Source organism: Sycon ciliatum, chromosome 10, assembly GCF_964019385.1.
Source record: "Sycon ciliatum chromosome 10, ocSycCili1.1, whole genome shotgun sequence".
Classification (NCBI taxonomy): Eukaryota; Metazoa; Porifera; class Calcarea; order Leucosolenida; family Sycettidae; genus Sycon; species Sycon ciliatum.
This window is the reverse complement of record NC_088652.1, coordinates 12,749,544-12,767,294: the sequence shown is the minus strand read 5'-3', so window position 1 is coordinate 12,767,294 and position 17,751 is coordinate 12,749,544. Positions and strand designations below refer to the sequence as shown.

The 17,751-nt window shown below is 45.7% G+C and overlaps 1 protein-coding gene across 1 annotated transcript; it reads left to right on the top strand.

Moving 5' to 3' along the window:
• The first annotated feature begins 11,585 nt into the window (after positions 1-11,585).
• On the top strand, positions 11,586-16,864 carry LOC135826658 (uncharacterized). The gene is made up of 8 exons (XM_065339258.1): positions 11,586-11,614; positions 11,881-11,997; positions 12,718-12,834; positions 13,527-13,643; positions 14,315-14,431; positions 15,103-15,219; positions 15,912-16,028; positions 16,699-16,864. The coding sequence occupies exons 1-8, from the start codon at positions 11,586-11,588 to the stop codon at positions 16,862-16,864; spliced, it is 897 nt and encodes a 298-aa protein (XP_065195330.1).
• The last annotated feature ends 887 nt before the right edge of the window (positions 16,865-17,751 follow it).

Sequence of the window (17,751 nt, the reverse complement as noted above, 5' to 3'; positions counted from 1 at the left end):
GAGAGAGAGAGAGAGAGAGGGTGAGGGTGAGAGTGAGAGTGAGAAAGAGAAAGAGAAAGAGAGAGAGAGAGTGAGCGAGAGTGTGAGAGAGAGAGGGAGAGCTAGAGAGCTAGAGAGCTAGAGAGAGAAAGAGAGACAGAGACAGAGAGGGAGAGAGATAGAGAGCCAGAGAGCTAGAAAGAGAGAGAGAGCTAGAGAGAGCTAGAGAGAGAAGAGAGAGAGAGAGAGAGAAAGAAAGAAAGAAAGAAAGAAAGAAAGAAAGAAAGAAAGAAAAAGAAAGAAAAAAAGGAAGGAAAGAAAGAAAGTAATATTTTTATCCTTATTCTCCTTATGGCCGTAGCAACATCACATTCGCTTTCATGTTACTGGGTTCTTGCCCGTTTGAAGTTGCGAATTCAAACAAATACAAACAAACAAACAAACAAAGAAGGAGAGAAGCGAAGGAAAGTAAACAATAAGATGGGGCGGTTAGAAAATGAATGGAAATGTTAGATCAATCTCAGTCCCAATACGTTTTCAATCCCCTCGTGCGCTTTCACATGAGAATAATTCAACTATACACGTAGATCATGATTATGTACAATGTACACGAGATATTGGTTGGACAACAGAAAGGACACGAGCCACTGTGACCAGCCCATTCACCGTATGGTAGGGTAGGCTACAAGGTGTGGTACAGCAAGGCATGTTTAGTGGTCTACTTAAGTTGTGCTTTGTGCAGGTACACGTATCTGCAATCACCGTCTCCAAATACCATCACCATTTCACCGTGACCCCAGCTGCAGGCGACAACTCGTTAAATTGCGCATTGTCCATGCGCTCAACAGTTGTTGAAACCTTTTTTTTAATGGCTATTCACACCATATGAACTGGCTCCATTGTCTGCTTCCGTACGCTGGCATTTACGAGTGGCGTATTGCAACAACTGATTCTGAACAAGACAGAAAGTTGGTTACACTGGGCAAATTATGGACCAGATTAACAACACAAACTGTTAACGTCCCCGAGGTGCTGGAATCTCTAATGTCTGGAAGCAACACGTTCCTTGTTCACATCCTCCTTAAAATTGTTCAAAAACATCTGCTATTTGCCATCAAGCGCTTCACATAACTTCAATGTCTCCGTGCGCCAGGAACTGCCGTGTGCGGGTCAATGAAATCCCATCTATCGACCTATAACCGATGGCATGCAGCGTGAACGTGTGGACCTCACCAGTAGCCCATGGGGATATTGCTCCTAAAATTGGCAATTTCCACTCGACAAGTAGTGGAATTGGCAGAAACCTTTTAAAGGCAGGTGCTTCCTTGAATTCTTCTCCGTTCCTTTATCTGCATACCAAACATGCATGGAACATACCGGAAAAAATAACAAATTCTGCCAATTGTTCTGCCGGCGTTATCCGCCACGCTAGTACAACTGGCTCACCAAGATACGACTCATCAGTGTACCAAGCAATGCCAATGGGGGATTTTATTTTGGGATGTATTGGATACGTTTCACCTACTAGTACATGTATACGGGGGAAATGTAAGCGAAGGAGTTCATTACTGCATGTAATACTGTGCTTGTTGACGATTGACGGACAGAATCAATCTAATGATAATAATAGTTGCTTCAGTCATCAGCTTGAATCTTCTTGAGTAATGAATCTAAAGACAACATTGTATTGCTACGTTCACGGTCACCTCACCCTTTGCTTTTTTGTTAGCTGTTGCGGGAAGGATGTGACCTGTTATGTTAATTTTGTGATTTCCTGTAGACTACAAGAGGCTTTCTATACAATCATAGGCAGACACATTTCCTCTAGCTTTCGCTTTTGAAGCTTAGTGCAAGTGAGACTGGTAGATCTACACCGAGTAGTCGCGTCACTCTAGTAGACCCAGGTGCTCGAAGTCCGTACATGCTATCCTAAGTTCGTACGCCCATAATTTCATGTTCTGTTATTGTATTCGACTCAAATATTTTATGGAGGGGACAGTGTGGTATGTTCTCCTCGCGTAGCAATTTTCAGGGATCTACGATAAGCAGAAGTCCCATACCACGCGAGTGGGTTTTCGAGTGTCCAAACGAAATACAAATTGGGTTACATTTCATGCAAAAATCAACTTTGCCGAGACCGATTTCGAACGGACACAGCGTCAAACAGACCTTCACTCAATCATCAAGAGCCAGCTTAGAGCTGACAATGGCCAGAGGAGAAGAATTTACAGAGAACCACCAATCCTTGCAGAAAGGTTGACACTCCTGGCATCTCCACCACTGTTTTCCCGCGGTTTTCACAGCGCAGCTGCTTCTTTTCTGAGCCGACTAAAAACAGCTTGCATTTCGGCAACAAACTACGCTTTTGCAAGAAATACTGGTGGAGGCACATGCCAAACATATCCCTTCGGTGCTTTCGTCGTAACCGAGGGATTGCAAGTTAGCAGTTAGCAGAAATATGTGTGTATTTCGAGTCACCTCTGATCAGTACGGACTTAAGAGTACCCTCTGCGACACAAAAATTTGATGTGAAAAATCAACGAACTCCAGAGAAACAGATCGGATCGAAAGATGGCCTGGTTCAATCGAGCCTGGCCTCAGAACAAACTTGGACAAGATACCTTCCATCCACGAGCAGGATTCTGGCAAGTGATAATTGCTAGTGTGAGTTTCAGCTCGGCAAACACACACTGTAAAAGTGTACGGACTTCGAGCACCTGGGTCTACTCGCCGCGCGCTGCGGAGCCCTACATAGACGTGCGGACACTGGGCTGCGTAATGGTGCAACTGCAAGGCGCAAACGTGAGTGACGCGACTGGATTGCATGCTCCAGTGTGCAGCACTGCACATGGTCGACCGGTCGTTCTCTCCCAGGAAGGTCACACCGCCGTATGTGAAGTGCGAGAAATAGACCTGGGGCTGGCATTGTCTACACCAGGGCCGGATGAGGGAAGCTTGAAAGCCGTCCCTGTACTTCTCGACTTCTGCACTTGGGCTGATTGAAGGGGGGGGGGGGGCGTGAAATCTCTCTTACAAAACTTTGGACCCTGGTCTATCACGTCTACACCAGGGCTGGCTGAGGCCAGTGAGGGGAGGCGTGAAATCCCTCCCTGGACCATGCCGTCCATGGTCTACCACGTCTACACCAGCCGGCTAGCCGGCCGGCTAGGCTGTACTGAGGGGAGGCGTGAAATCCCACCCTGGACCAGTGGACCCTAGCAGCCCTGGTCTACTACCTGCACGTCTAGACCAGGCCCAGCACGATGTGCAGGGAGTAGAGCATGGTAGACTCGTGGTAGAGAAAACTCTCACGTTGCACGACACGCTCACACCTTTATTCAGGGATATTTAAACTAGGATTTTTTTTTACTTGGCCTTACTATCAGTTTGATATCGTCATCGCCATCTCTGACGTTCGGATATTTTGGCAGAGTCAGTTTTGGTATGAGGCATATCTTTCATTTCATTGCGCTCTGACTGACAGTCACTCGGCTGCCCATTCCTTGGTTTGGTGGCTTTTCCGCGCTTACTGTTCTGTACTGCTTCTGGACGAATTGCAACAGAGCAAAACGTTCTCGCGGCCATGAAGACAGTGATAGTTTTTTGCTGAGAACAGCGGTTAGTTTGGTTGGCGTTGTCACTCAGCCAGCACCAGCTTCACCGGCTGACACTGAGTACCAAGTTCCGAATTTGTGACGTTAGTTATGGCATGGCGGAACTCGGCGTTTACTTTCTGAACAGCTTCGTGGTAGCTGTGTTGAGAGCCGTGAGCTGTAGTGTGAACCTGTGTGGTCACCGCGCTCCTTTCGTATCTGCACGCTCCTGAAATGCAGAGTACTGAAGTACAAGTAGCCGAAGTAGGAGTTGGCCCGGCATGAGCTGGTTACGCTACACAGGAGATGCGTCGTTCGCCTTTCTCTGAAAGTCCAAGTTCATCGGCGGAAAGTCGGCTTTCAAGGTACTGTGACGGTGGCACGAAATATGGCAGCACGTGAAGCAAGCTCCCCTCCAATGTTGTACGTCAGCTTGCTTCAAACGAAAGCCACGGTGCCTTGCCGGTAGGACAAGCGTGGGCAACCCAGGCAGATACTGACGGTCGAGCCAGGAAAATGGCTCTAGAATAATGCCTGGCAAGTGGACGTCGTGCCGTATTTGTCTCAACATTTGACACCCTTGACTTCCACTCGGCAAATTGGCAAGAAAGCACCACTCCCTGCTCAATACACCTAATTTTGAGGAATTCACCTCTCAACAGTTGAGCTTTAATGTTGTGGGATTCGGCCGTGAGTCTGAGCTACAACTTACAAGCCCAGAGCTAGCTGCTCTCCTGACATAGCTCTGCCGGTGTGGGAGTTTGAAGAGAAGACATTGCGGAGTCGAAGAGGGAAGTGTTCTTGTGTAAGGTAAGCAGCGTATGTTGTTGTTGTTGTTGTGGACTTTATTTATAGTGGAAATCGAAGCAGGCATGATGCCTAATAACGATGGACCCACTGGTCACTGATCAAGTTTGATATTCGTAAGTTTCCGAGCGGAATAGAAAGGGAACTTTTGAAGAACAAACATTGACTCACTGTGCCCACATAGCTGCACAGGGACCTGCAATGCTCTGACCACTGAGCTATGGTGCAGTCAACATTTTCTTCAGACTTTGAAACTCGTGCCTTGGGTGAAGCTACTGTGGTACAGGCTAGTAGGACCCCCCACTGCACCCACAAACTGACGGAGTGAAATGGGAAAAGTTTGGTATACAGAAAAACCTGTAACTAAAGACCACCGTGTTAGCGGCCAGCCTGGTACTAGACCACTTCGCCAGGCACGGACGGTCTCACATTCATATAATTATGGTTGTGCGGAGCAAACCTCTAACTAAGGACCACCTGCCACTAAGGCCGCGGTCACACATCAAAAGCTTGCACCGCTTTTGCGGAGGCGGAAAGCGGAACTACCACAGCCGCTTTGGCGGACCACACGATGCAGCGGTCACACATACATGTAGACTACTCTGCTCCTCAACGCTCCGCTTTGGCGGAGAGAATGCAAATGCAGCACGTCCTATGAAATTTTAGATGTTCTTGTCCGAGTTGAAGCGACCTTCGCTTGTACAAGTAGAGCTATCGTGGATCGCTGACAGGCTGCTGAATGTCTCCTGTCAAGTACACTCGTGGATTTGGGGCGCATTCACTGCGGCCCAGTGCAGGTGTATTAGAATATTACTAGTTTGGTTTACATCAATATCAAATTCAAATAGTTGTATACTGTAAATATACAAATTTTCGGCAGCTATTTAATTTCGGCTATATTCGGCACCGACCCAAAACGCCTAAATTAAAACGCCGATGAAATTTTTCACAGCATCTGTCGCAATACCATGCCCTCTACCCCACGCCGAAAATAAATCGCCGCCGAAATGTCAAAAATCGTGAAGTGCCGAAATTTTGCAGCGCCGAAATTTTGTATATTTACAGTAGCAGGGTGTCGTTGCCTCCTTCTTGTCCGAGTTGAAGCGACCTTCGCTTGTACAAGTAGAGCTATCGTGATCGCTGACAGGCTGCTGAATGTCTCCTGTCAAGTACACTCGTGGATTTGGGGCACATTCACTGCGGCCCAGCACGGGTGTATTTGAATATTAGTTTAGTTTACATCAAAATCAAATTCAAATAGTTTTATAGCAGGGTGTCGTTGCCTCCTCCATGATCCATCATCGACCCAGCAACTGCGTGGATGCCTGCAGTTGCAGTGAGGGTGTGGCAGAGTACTCTACTACTCCCTGGTTGCAGTCCTAGTGTTGCATACTCTGGTGGAGGTATTGCTTGGAGAGAGAAGGAGAGAGTTGGAGATCGTCCGCGAGGCCAATGAGTTGGGAGACGGATTCCCTCACCAATTATCCACTCATAACGATGCAGTATTGTTTGCGAGATCTCCAGAACGTACAGTTCATTGGCAAAGAAGAACAATATGAAAACTGAATACCAAACGGCAACCAAACAACACCAGAACTCAGTGCAGAAGTAGCACACCAAACTCCAAAGCTGATCACCATGCAGGTTCCGCTAAAGCGGATCCGCGAAAGCGGAGGGTCCGCTCGCATTTTTTTGGCGTAGCGAAATCCAAACTTTCCGCCAAAGCGTAACTTACGCCTCCGCCGTTGCCGAGGCAACGGCGGAAGCGTAAGTTACGCTTTGGCGGAACCGCCAAAAAAAGTGCATGTGTGACCGTGTGACCGGGGCCTAACGACCGCTTTCTCTGGCCCCAAGGGGCGGTCGTTAGTCACAGGTTCTACTGTAGTTTTAAAAATGTGTAATTCGGTCTAAGTCCATGTACCGCTCTACCCTGGTTAGTACGACAACAAGACAACATGTACCGCTCTACCCTGGTTAGTACGACAACAAGACAAACCTCAATGTAGTAGACAACGATCCGAAATCTCCTCACACCTGAAACGCGTACCATGATGCAAGTCCGGATAGTAGATAATATACATTATAATAGAACAACAATTTGAACCCCCCCCCCCCCCCCCCCGGGTTGTCTACTAATAGGGTAGACCTTTAGGAAATTTGCGAAGAACGATTTTTTAAACTTAAGTATGCCAAGTTTAGGTTTGCCGTATGTGGAAAACTGTAGTTTTCGCTAACAGCTGCGCACGCTGATAATGTGCGTACAAGCAGGGGTGTCTGCCTGTGTGACAGGGTATGCATGCACATGCATTGCAGACAAGAATATCACTTTCTGGCTTCGAGAAGAATGTATTTAATAAAAGTTAGAGTCCAATGAGGGCTGAGGTGAGCAGTTTGGATAATAAGCGCAAACGGAGGAAAGGCCAACAAACGAAAAAAGGAAAATACAGCTGCGCTCCGTGAAATCCGACCTAAAGTGCATACCTTTTCGCCCTCAGCTTGCACAGCCCTTGACGCCCTGCTTATGGTATGAATGTAGCTGGACATACACATGTACGAATAGTCGAATACAGTGCATGGTGTAATCATAACTGGTACAGAGCGCCAGTTTTGCACTTTGGGTTGGATTTCAGTGAGCGCAACTGTGCATGAGAACAAAGCATAACTGAAGTATACATGTATGTCGAAATACCGTAGAATTCCGGTAGTTGAGCCCACCCACGTATAAGCCCATGCTCGCGCATAAGCCCAGGCCAAGTTCGAACATCGCGAAGCTTCGTTGTATAAGCCCATGGGCCTAGCATGGGCCTAGCATGGGCCTAGCTAGGTTTTTTGTACATTTCAGCACAATCATCAGTTGTTTGTGTTTGAAGTAGTGGTTGCGACTTCGGCTATAATTTGTAAGAAAGGGTTTGCTCCCGACACCGGAGCTCGCGCTATTCCGCCGACTTTACTTGACACTTGACTGACTCACGACTGCCATCCAGAGCACACGAGAAGTCCATCGAACCTTCGACTCGGCAAACCTGCAAGAAAGCACCACTCCCTGCTCAATACACAGTGTTTCGGGGAATTCACCCCTCATCAGTTGAGCTTGAGTAGGCTGAGGAAGATTGTGCCTGAAGAGCACCACTTATATAGTGCTCTCCAGGCACAAACATCACCAGGGATACAAACTTACAGAGATGCTCCGTTTCCAGCGCGACAAACACCTCGTGAACACCAGATAGCAGCGTGAGTCAGTGTCGCTCCTGGACGGTGAGACAGACGTCGAGGACCCTCGGTCATTCGCAACGCTGTCACCTCCAAACCAACTAGTCGCAAGCCCGCGCTGGGCACAACAGTACGAAGTATTGGTTGCGACTTCGGCGATAATTTGTAAGAAAGGGTTTGCTCCCGACACCGGAGCTCGCGCTATTCCGCCGACTTTACTTGACACTTGACTGACTCACGACTGCCATCCAGAGCACACGAGAAGTCCATCGAACCTTCGACTCGACAAACTCAGCCTACTCAAGCTCAACTGATGAGGGGTGAATTCCCCGAAACACTGTGTATTGAGCAGGGAGTGATGCTTTCTTGCAGGTTTGCCGAGTCGAAGGTTCGATGGACTTCTCGTGTGCTCTGGATGGCAGTCGTGAGTCAGTCAAGTGTCAAGTAAAGTCGGCGGAATAGCGCGAGCTCCGGTGTCGGGAGCAAACCCTTTCTTGTTTTTGTTTGCACAGTGGTTTTCAGGAATATACTTCTCACTTCTTTGAAACTTTTCAATAGCCCAAATTTGGTGTCGGCGTAGAAGCCCATGCCCGCGTATAAGCCCATGTTCTTTTACAAGCCCACCGAAATGTCCTTGTGAAGCAGATAAGCCCATGGGCTTATCCGCGGGATTCTACGGTAGCGGAAGTAACTTGTGCTGCTCCCTATGTGAGAGTTCGAGGGTTTAAAAATTCCTGTTGTCTTGACTAAGACATTTGACAGGTTCAGGCTGGCAGTTGTGAGCCAGTCAAATGTCAAGTCAAAAGGTCAGGAACTGTGCAAGCTCCCAAGTAGGGGGCAGCGCACATTTGCAAGTATATGTACATGCCACAACAACAGATCAAATCAGTGTGTTAGAAGTAGTCATTACATCACACATACTAGCTTCTAGCCAGGAAAAATATAATAGCGGGGAGAGGGGGGGGCACAACAGTTAGCTCATTTGTCCATGTTCCACTAGTGCCTTGTCACACAAAACTGCAATGTACGGGCGCAATGTCAACGAGCACCCGGAATGATCGATCCGAGGCTGTGTGTTTTGTTCTATGAACTGTGGAATGATCTAAAATGAGAGTAGCGTTGTTCTGAACAACTTTGTCAGTGGATAAAGAATGGAGGGTTTGGGGTGTTGGCATGAGTTAGGAAGTGATAGTGGTGGGATGAGGAGAGAGCATCGGTTGCCAGGTGTTCTAAAGTGATGGATTTGGATCGGGTTGGCAGATAGCGGACGGTGGTAGGCAAGCTACTCCAAGAATCCTGTTCCGATGTCTTCCTTTCTCCGGTTGATAGCTCGATTCCTTTCGCGAATTGCGTATGCTTACGAGGGGATTCCGAGCCTCCGGTCATCCATCTCTGTGAGCTGGACAATTTCGTACCCAATCTTTGGAGTGGCACTCGAGTGTTCTCTAGCATAGTGCACGCCGAATGCAGACTTCTTGTCTTTAGATTTTGCAGCATTCGTATGTTCTTCAGCCCGGGTGTGCATTTGCCTCCTGGTCGAGCCAACGTACAGAGGTTGCACGTAGCTTCAGAGACCGCAAAACTGAAAAGTTTTTTTCTACAAAATCCACATATCTCACACTGGGGTGAATAATGAGTGTGGTGGTGGGGCCCATTAAGCTCCGCCGACCAGAGGCCTCGGCTTCATAGCTCCATGGACGAAAGTGCATTTCTTCTTGGCAATGGAGCACTCACGCATTCTGCATTTCTCTGGTTCTCCTTTCTTCTTTGTAAGTTCTTGGATGGTTAGCGGTCGAGGGTTAACGAGCTGTACCGTTATGCCGTTCTTCTTTCTTTTAAAAATACCCATCGTACTTGGCTTGTCGGAGATGTACGGTATTCCAAATACCAGTTGTTTTCCCTTTGTCTGTATACTTGTGTTTCTTCTGTGGGCTCGCGCCTTGGTGATGTGTTCCGCTGAATAGCCGTTGCCTGCAAGCTTGTCTAAGATGAGGCGTCTGGCTTCCTTCGCAAACTCAGGCGTGCTGTTTTCCCGTGCTCGTCTGTATTCATTGTTAATGACCGCCTTCTCGCTCCACATATACTGGCATACACAGAGACATAGACAGCAATCGCGGCAACACACAAAGTGAAGGGTAGTTGGCCGCAGCCAGATGTGAGACTCAAAACTGACTGAAGAAGTCAGGAAAAGAAGCGACAACAAAGAACACACCAGATGCCATATTTGCAACTGAAAATATTTCGCAAGAAATCATTTCTCGCCTATCTCACTGTGCTCGGCCGGCGAGAAATACAACATCTTTACCGCCGTTGGATGGTGGGAATCTGCGTGCAGTGCTATTCCTTTGTTTGCTGCTGTTACGTAGAGCTTGTGCGTGACTTTACCGGCGGGAAGAATGTTCAGTCCTCTTGTCGAGGATTGGTAAGAAACCATCTTCGTCCGACAACTCCAGTTCGAATTTGATTGTCGGGTGTTTTCCGTTCAGTTTGGTCAGTAGAGACCGTGCTTCCTCTGGAGTGTCAACAGCAGTTCCCGAGTCGTCTACATAGCGAACGAACACTGGCAACGGCGGCGAGGTGTCACTGTAGATGTGGCGCTGTTCGAAGCGGTCCATGACGATGATGGCTATTGTGCCACTGAGTCTGCTGCCCATCGCCAATCCCCTTGTCCGTTTGCATGTTCCAATTTTGAGGAGTCATTTGAAACAAATCAGACTCATTTGGGAATCGGAGCACTTTGATTGGTCCGAAAGACGGTCGAAAATCTGACGTTCCACTGTTCTGTCTGTGTTTCCATTGTATCCCGTCGGCAAACGTATGTGCCTGACGCTTTATGCAGGTATACCAATGTGCATTGCAGGCTTCTAAGGCACACAAAGTGCAACCAAAAATCTACAAGACTGTGTTTTCAGAAGACAGCACAGAGATGTACAAAATTAATACACAGACAGCGATTTCAGTATTAATATTTTTCAATCTGTCAAATGGTGGTCAAAACACGCCGACTGCCACACGCTCTGTTCCAAACAGCTCTGTCCCGTCGGGCAAACCTATCACTTCTCACCGTAACCATGAATTGAATTGCGTGGAGAAAACTTGGGATGTTAACCCGTCAAGCCATGCATTGCACAATGGCACTTTCAATCTGGAAAGAGGCGGCCTAACCTGAAAGGGGTGTTTGTGTGGGGTACCTTCTTTGTGAGTGGTGAATGCAGGGCTTGAATGTCTTTTTTGTGACTGTATGTGTGTGTCCATTTGTGTTTGGATGTCTGTGTATGCTTGTGTGTCTGTATGCTTTTGTGCATGTTTTAGTGTGCTTTTGTGTGTTGGTTGTGTGCGTGTGTTTGGGTATGTGTGTGTTCATTCAATCAAGGAGTGTTTGCTATAGGTGTAGGGTACGCCAATTTCACGGTGCTTTGACATTTTCTTCATTCCCTCCTTGTTCTTGCCTGCAGGCTGTGTGGCAGCCATTACTTGGAGTACAAGCAGCTGGAGGAGGACAATCAACAGCAAGCCAGAAAGAAGACAAATGATTTCTCGCAAAATATTTTCAGCTGCAAATCCTGCATCTGGTGAGTTCTTCATTGTCGCTTCTTTTCCTGACGTCTTCAGTCAGTTTTGAGTCTCACAAGAAAAACAATGTTGAAAATTGTAAAGTACCGGCCATCCCAAACCCCGACCACCATCCCCTCCTGGAATGATTACTTATATTCCTGGAAGATTACTTTTATTCCTGGAATGATTACTTTTATTCCTGGAATGATTACTTTTATTCCTGGAATGATTACTTTTATTCCTGGAATGATTACTTTTATTCCTGGAATGATTACTTTTATAGCTTATCCTGGCTCTGAACTTCACACCTGAAATGACCCTCAGCAATTTTCCTTCTTGGCCTGTGATGGCTGAACTTATTGTTTCTGCACGAGGAAGAAACAAGCCCGAAAATTCTATCGGAGAAGAAAATATATAATTCACCTAACTGTTACCTGCCCTATGCCAATCAGACCTGTACACACTCTGGTGTAAACGTGTAGTTGCCGTCTCCCACTAGCAGTACATATTTGGAGTACTGAGACGGGGTCGGATGGCAGAGGAACAGTCGACTACCGTTCTCCATTATTGTTGTCAGCATGTGACGAACGCACCGCTATTTTCACATCACCAATATTTATTTATTTTGGGTATGTGTGTGTTCATTCAATCAAGGAGTGTTTGCTATAGGTGTAGGGCACGCCAATTTCACGGTGCTTTGACATTTTCTTCATTCCCTCCTTGTTCTTGCCTGCAGGCTGTGTGGCAACCATTACTTGGAGTACAAGCAGCTGGAGGAGGACAATCAACAGCAAGCCAGAAAGAAGACAAATGATTTCTCGCAAAATATTTTCAGCTGCAAATCCTGCATCTGGTGAGTTCTTCATTGTCGCTTCTTTTCCTGACGTCTTCAGTCAGTTTTGAGTCTCACAAGAAAAACAATGTTGAAAATTGTAAAGTACCGGCCATCCCAAACCCCGACCACCATCCCCTCCTGGAATGATTACTTATATTCCTGGAATGATTACTTATATTCCTGGAATGATTACTTTTATTCCTGGAATGATTACTTTTATTCCTGGAATGATTACTTTTATTCCTGGAATGATTACTTTTATTCCTGGAATGATTACTTTTATAGCTTATCCTGGCTCTGAACTTCACACCTGAAATGACCCTCAGCAATTTTCCTTCTTGGCCTGTGATGGCTGAACTTATTGTTTCTGCACGAGGAAGAAACAAGCCCGAAAATTCTATCGGAGAAGAAAATATATAATTCACCTAACTGTTACCTGCCCTATGCCAATCAGACCTGTACACACTCTGGTGTAAACGTGTAGTTGCCGTCTCCCACTAGCAGTACATATTTGGAGTACTGAGACGGGGTCGGATGGCAGAGGAACAGTCGACTACCGTTCTCCATTATTGTTGTCAGCATGTGACGAACGCACCGCTATTTTCACATCACCAATATTTATTTATTTTGGGTATGTGTGTGTTCATTCAATCAAGGAGTGTTTGCTATAGGTGTAGGGCACGCCAATTTCACGGTGCTTTGACATTTTCTTCATTCCCTCCTTGTTCTTGCCTGCAGGCTGTGTGGCAGCCATTACTTGGAGTACAAGCAGCTGGAGGAGGACAATCAACAGCAAGCCAGAAAGAAGACAAATGATTTCTCGCAAAATATTTTCAGCTGCAAATCCTGCATCTGGTGAGTTCTTCATTGTCGCTTCTTTTCCTGACGTCTTCAGTCAGTTTTGAGTCTCACAAGAAAAACAATGTTGAAAATTGTAAAGTACCGGCCATCCCAAACCCCGACCACCATCCCCTCCTGGAATGATTACTTATATTCCTGGAATGATTACTTTTATTCCTGGAATGATTACTTTTATTCCTGGAATGATTACTTTTATTCCTGGAATGATTACTTTTATTCCTGGAATGATTACTTTTATAGCTTATCCTGGCTCTGAACTTCACACCTGAAATGACCCTCAGCAATTTTCCTTCTTGGCCTGTGATGGCTGAACTTATTGTTTCTGCACGAGGAAGAAACAAGCCCGAAAATTCTATCGGAGAAGAAAATATATAATTCACCTACCTGCCCTCTGCCAATCAGACCTGTACACACTCTGGTGTAAACGTGTAGTTGCCGTCTCCCACTAGCAGTACATATTTGGAGTACTGAGACGGGGTCGGATGGCAGAGGAACAGTCGACTACCGTTCTCCATTATTGTTGTCAGCATGTGACGAACGCACCGCTATTTTCACATCACCAATATATATTTATTTTGGGTATGTGTGTGTTCATTCAATCAAGGAGTGTTTGCTATAGGTGTAGGGCACGCCAATTCCACGGTGCTTTGACATTTTCTTCATTCCCTCCTTGTTCTTGCCTGCAGGCTGTGTGGCAGCCATTACTTGGAGTACAAGCAGCTGGAGGAGGACAATCAACAGCAAGCCAGAAAGAAGACAAATGATTTCTCGCAAAATATTTTCAGCTGCAAATCCTGCATCTGGTGAGTTCTTCATTGTCGCTTCTTTTCCCGACGTCTTCAGTCAGTTTTGAGTCTCACAAGAAAAACAATGTTGAAAATTGTAAAGTACCGGCCATCCCAAACCCCGACCACCATCCCCTCCTGGAATGATTACTTATATTCCTGGAATGATTACTTATATTCCTGGAATGATTACTTTTATTCCTGGAATGATTACTTTTATTCCTGGAATGATTACTTTTATAGCTTATCCTGGCTCTGAACTTCACACCTGAAATGACCCTCAGCAATTTTCCTTCTTGGCCTGTGATGGCTGAACTTATTGTTTCTGCACGAGGAAGAAACAAGCCCGAAAATTCTATCGGAGAAGAAAATATATAATTCACCTACCTGCCCTCTGCCAATCAGACCTGTACACACTCTGGTGTAAACGTGTAGTTGCCGTCTCCCACTAGCAGTACATATTTGGAGTACTGAGACGGTGTCGGATGGCAGAGGAACAGTCGACTACCGTTCTCCATTATTGTTGTCAGCATGTGACGAACGCACCGCTATTTTCACATCACCAATATATATTTATTTTGGGTATGTGTGTGTTCATTCAATCAAGGAGTGTTTGCTATAGGTGTAGGGCACGCCAATTCCACGGTGCTTTGACATTTTCTTCATTCCCTCCTTGTTCTTGCCTGCAGGCTGTGTGGCAGCCATTACTTGGAGTACAAGCAGCTGGAGGAGGACAATCAACAGCAAGCCAGAAAGAAGACAAATGATTTCTCGCAAAATATTTTCAGCTGCAAATCCTGCATCTGGTGAGTTCTTCATTGTCGCTTCTTTTCCCGACGTCTTCAGTCAGTTTTGAGTCTCACAAGAAAAACAATGTTGAAAATTGTAAAGTACCGGCCATCCCAAACCCCGACCACCATCCCCTCCTGGAATGATTACTTATATTCCTGGAATGATTACTTATATTCCTGGAATGATTACTTTTATTCCTGGAATGATTACTTTTATTCCTGGAATGATTACTTTTATAGCTTATCCTGGCTCTGAACTTCACACCTGAAATGACCCTCAGCAATTTTCCTTCTTGGCCTGTGATGGCTGAACTTATTGTTTCTGCATGAGGAAGAAACAAGCCCGAAAATTCTATCGGAGAAGAAAATATATAATTCACCTACCTGCCCTCTGCCAATCAGACCTGTACACACTCTGGTGTAAACGTGTAGTTGCCGTCTCCCACTAGCAGTACATATTTGGAGTACTGAGACGGGGTCGGATGGCAGAGGAACAGTCGACTACCGTTCTCCATTATTGTTGTCAGCATGTGACGAACGCACCGCTATTTTCACATCACCAATATATATTTATTTTGGGTATGTGTGTGTTCATTCAATCAAGGAGTGTTTGCTATAGGTGTAGGGCACGCCAATTCCACGGTGCTTTGACATTTTCTTCATTCCCTCCTTGTTCTTGCCTGCAGGCTGTGTGGCAGCCATTACTTGGAGTACAAGCAGCTGGAGGAGGACAATCAACAGCAAGCCAGAAAGAAGACAAATGATTTCTCGCAAAATATTTTCAGCTGCAAATCCTGCATCTGGTGAGTTCTTCATTGTCGCTTCTTTTCCTGACGTCTTCAGTCAGTTTTGAGTCTCACAAGAAAAACAATGTTGAAAATTGTAAAGTACCGGCCATCCCAAACCCCGACCACCATCCCCTCCTGGAATGATTACTTATATTCCTGGAATGATTACTTTTATTCCTGGAATGATTACTTTTATTCCTGGAATGATTACTTTTATTCCTGGAATGATTACTTTTATTCCTGGAATGATTACTTTTATAGCTTATCCTGGCTCTGAACTTCACACCTGAAATGACCCTCAGCAATTTTCCTTCTTGGCCTGTGATGGCTGAACTTATTGTTTCTGCACGAGGAAGAAACAAGCCCGAAAATTCTATCGGAGAAGAAAATATATAATTCACCTACCTGCCCTCTACCAAACAGACCTGTACACACTCTGGTGTAAACGTGTAGTTGCCGTCTCCCACTAGCAGTACATATTTGGAGTACTGAGACGGGGTCGGATGGCAGAGGAACAGTCGACTACCGTTCTCCATTATTGTTGTCAGCATGTGACGAACGCACCGCTATTTTCACATCACCAATATATATTTATTTTGGGTATGTGTGTGTTCATTCAATCAAGGAGTGTTTGCTATAGGTGTAGGGCACGCCAATTCCACGGTGCTTTGACATTTTCTTCATTCCCTCCTTGTTCTTGCCTGCAGGCTGTGTGGCAGCCATTACTTGGAGTACAAGCAGCTGGAGGAGGACAATCAACAGCAAGCCAGAAAGAAGACAAATGATTTCTCGCAAAATATTTTCAGCTGCAAATCCTGCATCTGGTGAGTTCTTCATTGTCGCTTCTTTTCCCGACGTCTTCAGTCAGTTTTGAGTCTCACAAGAAAAACAATGTTGAAAATTGTAAAGTACCGGCCATCCCAAACCCCGACCACCATCCCCTCCTGGAATGATTACTTATATTCCTGGAATGATTACTTATATTCCTGGAATGATTACTTTTATTCTGGAATGATTACTTTTATTCCTGGAATGATTACTTTTATAGCTTATCCTGGCTCTGAACTTCACACCTGAAATGACCCTCAGCAATTTTCCTTCTTGGCCTGTGATGGCTGAACTTATTGTTTCTGCACGAGGAAGAAACAAGCCCGAAAATTCTATCGGAGAAGAAAATATATAATTCACCTACCTGCCCTCTGCCAATCAGACCTGTACACACTCTGGTGTAAACGTGTAGTTGCCGTCTCCCACTAGCAGTACATATGTGGAGTACTGAGACGGGATCGGATGGCAGAGGAACAGTCGACTACCGTTCTCCATTATTGTTGTCAGCATGTGACGAACCCACCGCTATTTTCACATCACCAATATTTATTTATTTTGGGTATGTGTGTGTTCATTCAATCAAGGAGTGTTTGCTATAGGTGTAGGGTACGCCAATTTCACGGTGCTTTGACATTTTCTTCATTCCCTCCTTGTTCTTGCCTGCAGGCTGTGTGGCAGCCATTACTTGGAGTACAAGCAGCTGGAGGAGGACAATCAACAGCAAGCAGAAAGAAGACAAATGATTTCTCGCAAAATATTTTCAGCTGCAAATCCTGCATCTGGTGAGTTCTTCATTGTCGCTTCTTTTCCTGACGTCTTCAGTCAGTTTTGAGTCTCACAAGAAAAACAATGTTGAAAATTGTAAAGTACCGGCCATCCCAAACCCCGACCACCATCCCCTCCTGGAATGATTACTTATATTCCTGGAATGATTACTTATATTCCTGGAATGATTACTTTTATTCCTGGAATGATTACTTTTATTCCTGGAATGATTACTTTTATAGCTTATCCTGGCTCTGAACTTCACACCTGAAATGACCCTCAGCAATTTTCCTTCTTGGCCTGTTATGGCTGAACTTATTGTTTCTGCACGAGGAAGAAACAAGCCCGAAAATTCTATCGGAGAAGAAAATATATAATTCACCTACCTGCCCTCTGCCAATCAGACCTGTACACACTCTGGTGTAAACGTGTAGTTGCCGTCTCCCACTAGCAGTACATATTTGGAGTACTGAGACGGGGTCGGATGGTAGAGGAACAGTCGACTACCGTTCTCCATTATTGTTGTCAGCATATGACCAACCTACCGCTATTTTCACATCACCAATATCTATTTATTTACCTATTATGATTCTGGCACTGATAACAAATGCTTATCTACCAACATTAATTTTACCTACCTATTCATTAGGGGTGAAACGATTACAGTCCATTCAGAAAAAGATGGACTTCTAGCTTTGGCCATAAATTTTTTTCCTGCAATCCCCTATGGAATCCTCTTCCAATTATGTTTCTGGAGTTTTTTTGTCTAAGAAGCAAGCCATAACAAGAATAGGATTTCGGCCAGGTTTTGCCCCGAAAGCACTGAATTGGGAAAAACCATAAAAATCCAGGCCGTTTGACCCCGCCTGGAACAGTGCATCGTGCGGTTCGAACCCCAGTTCAGGTGCTCATTTTAGGCCCTTTTTCACATTTCAAATTTCGCAGCACTGCACT

What these genes read in the sequence shown, in the direction of transcription:
- LOC135826658 (XM_065339258.1), top strand. Translation starts at nt 11,586, where the DNA reads ATGCCAATCAGACCTGTACACACTCTGGT. An exon ending in AGACCTGTACACACTCTGGT is followed by an intron (nt 11,615 to 11,880) that starts GTAAACGTGTAG and finishes TCTTGCCTGCAG; the next exon opens with GCTGTGTGGCAACCATTACT. An exon ending in AGCTGCAAATCCTGCATCTG is followed by an intron (nt 14,432 to 15,102) that starts GTGAGTTCTTCA and finishes TCTTGCCTGCAG; the next exon opens with GCTGTGTGGCAGCCATTACT.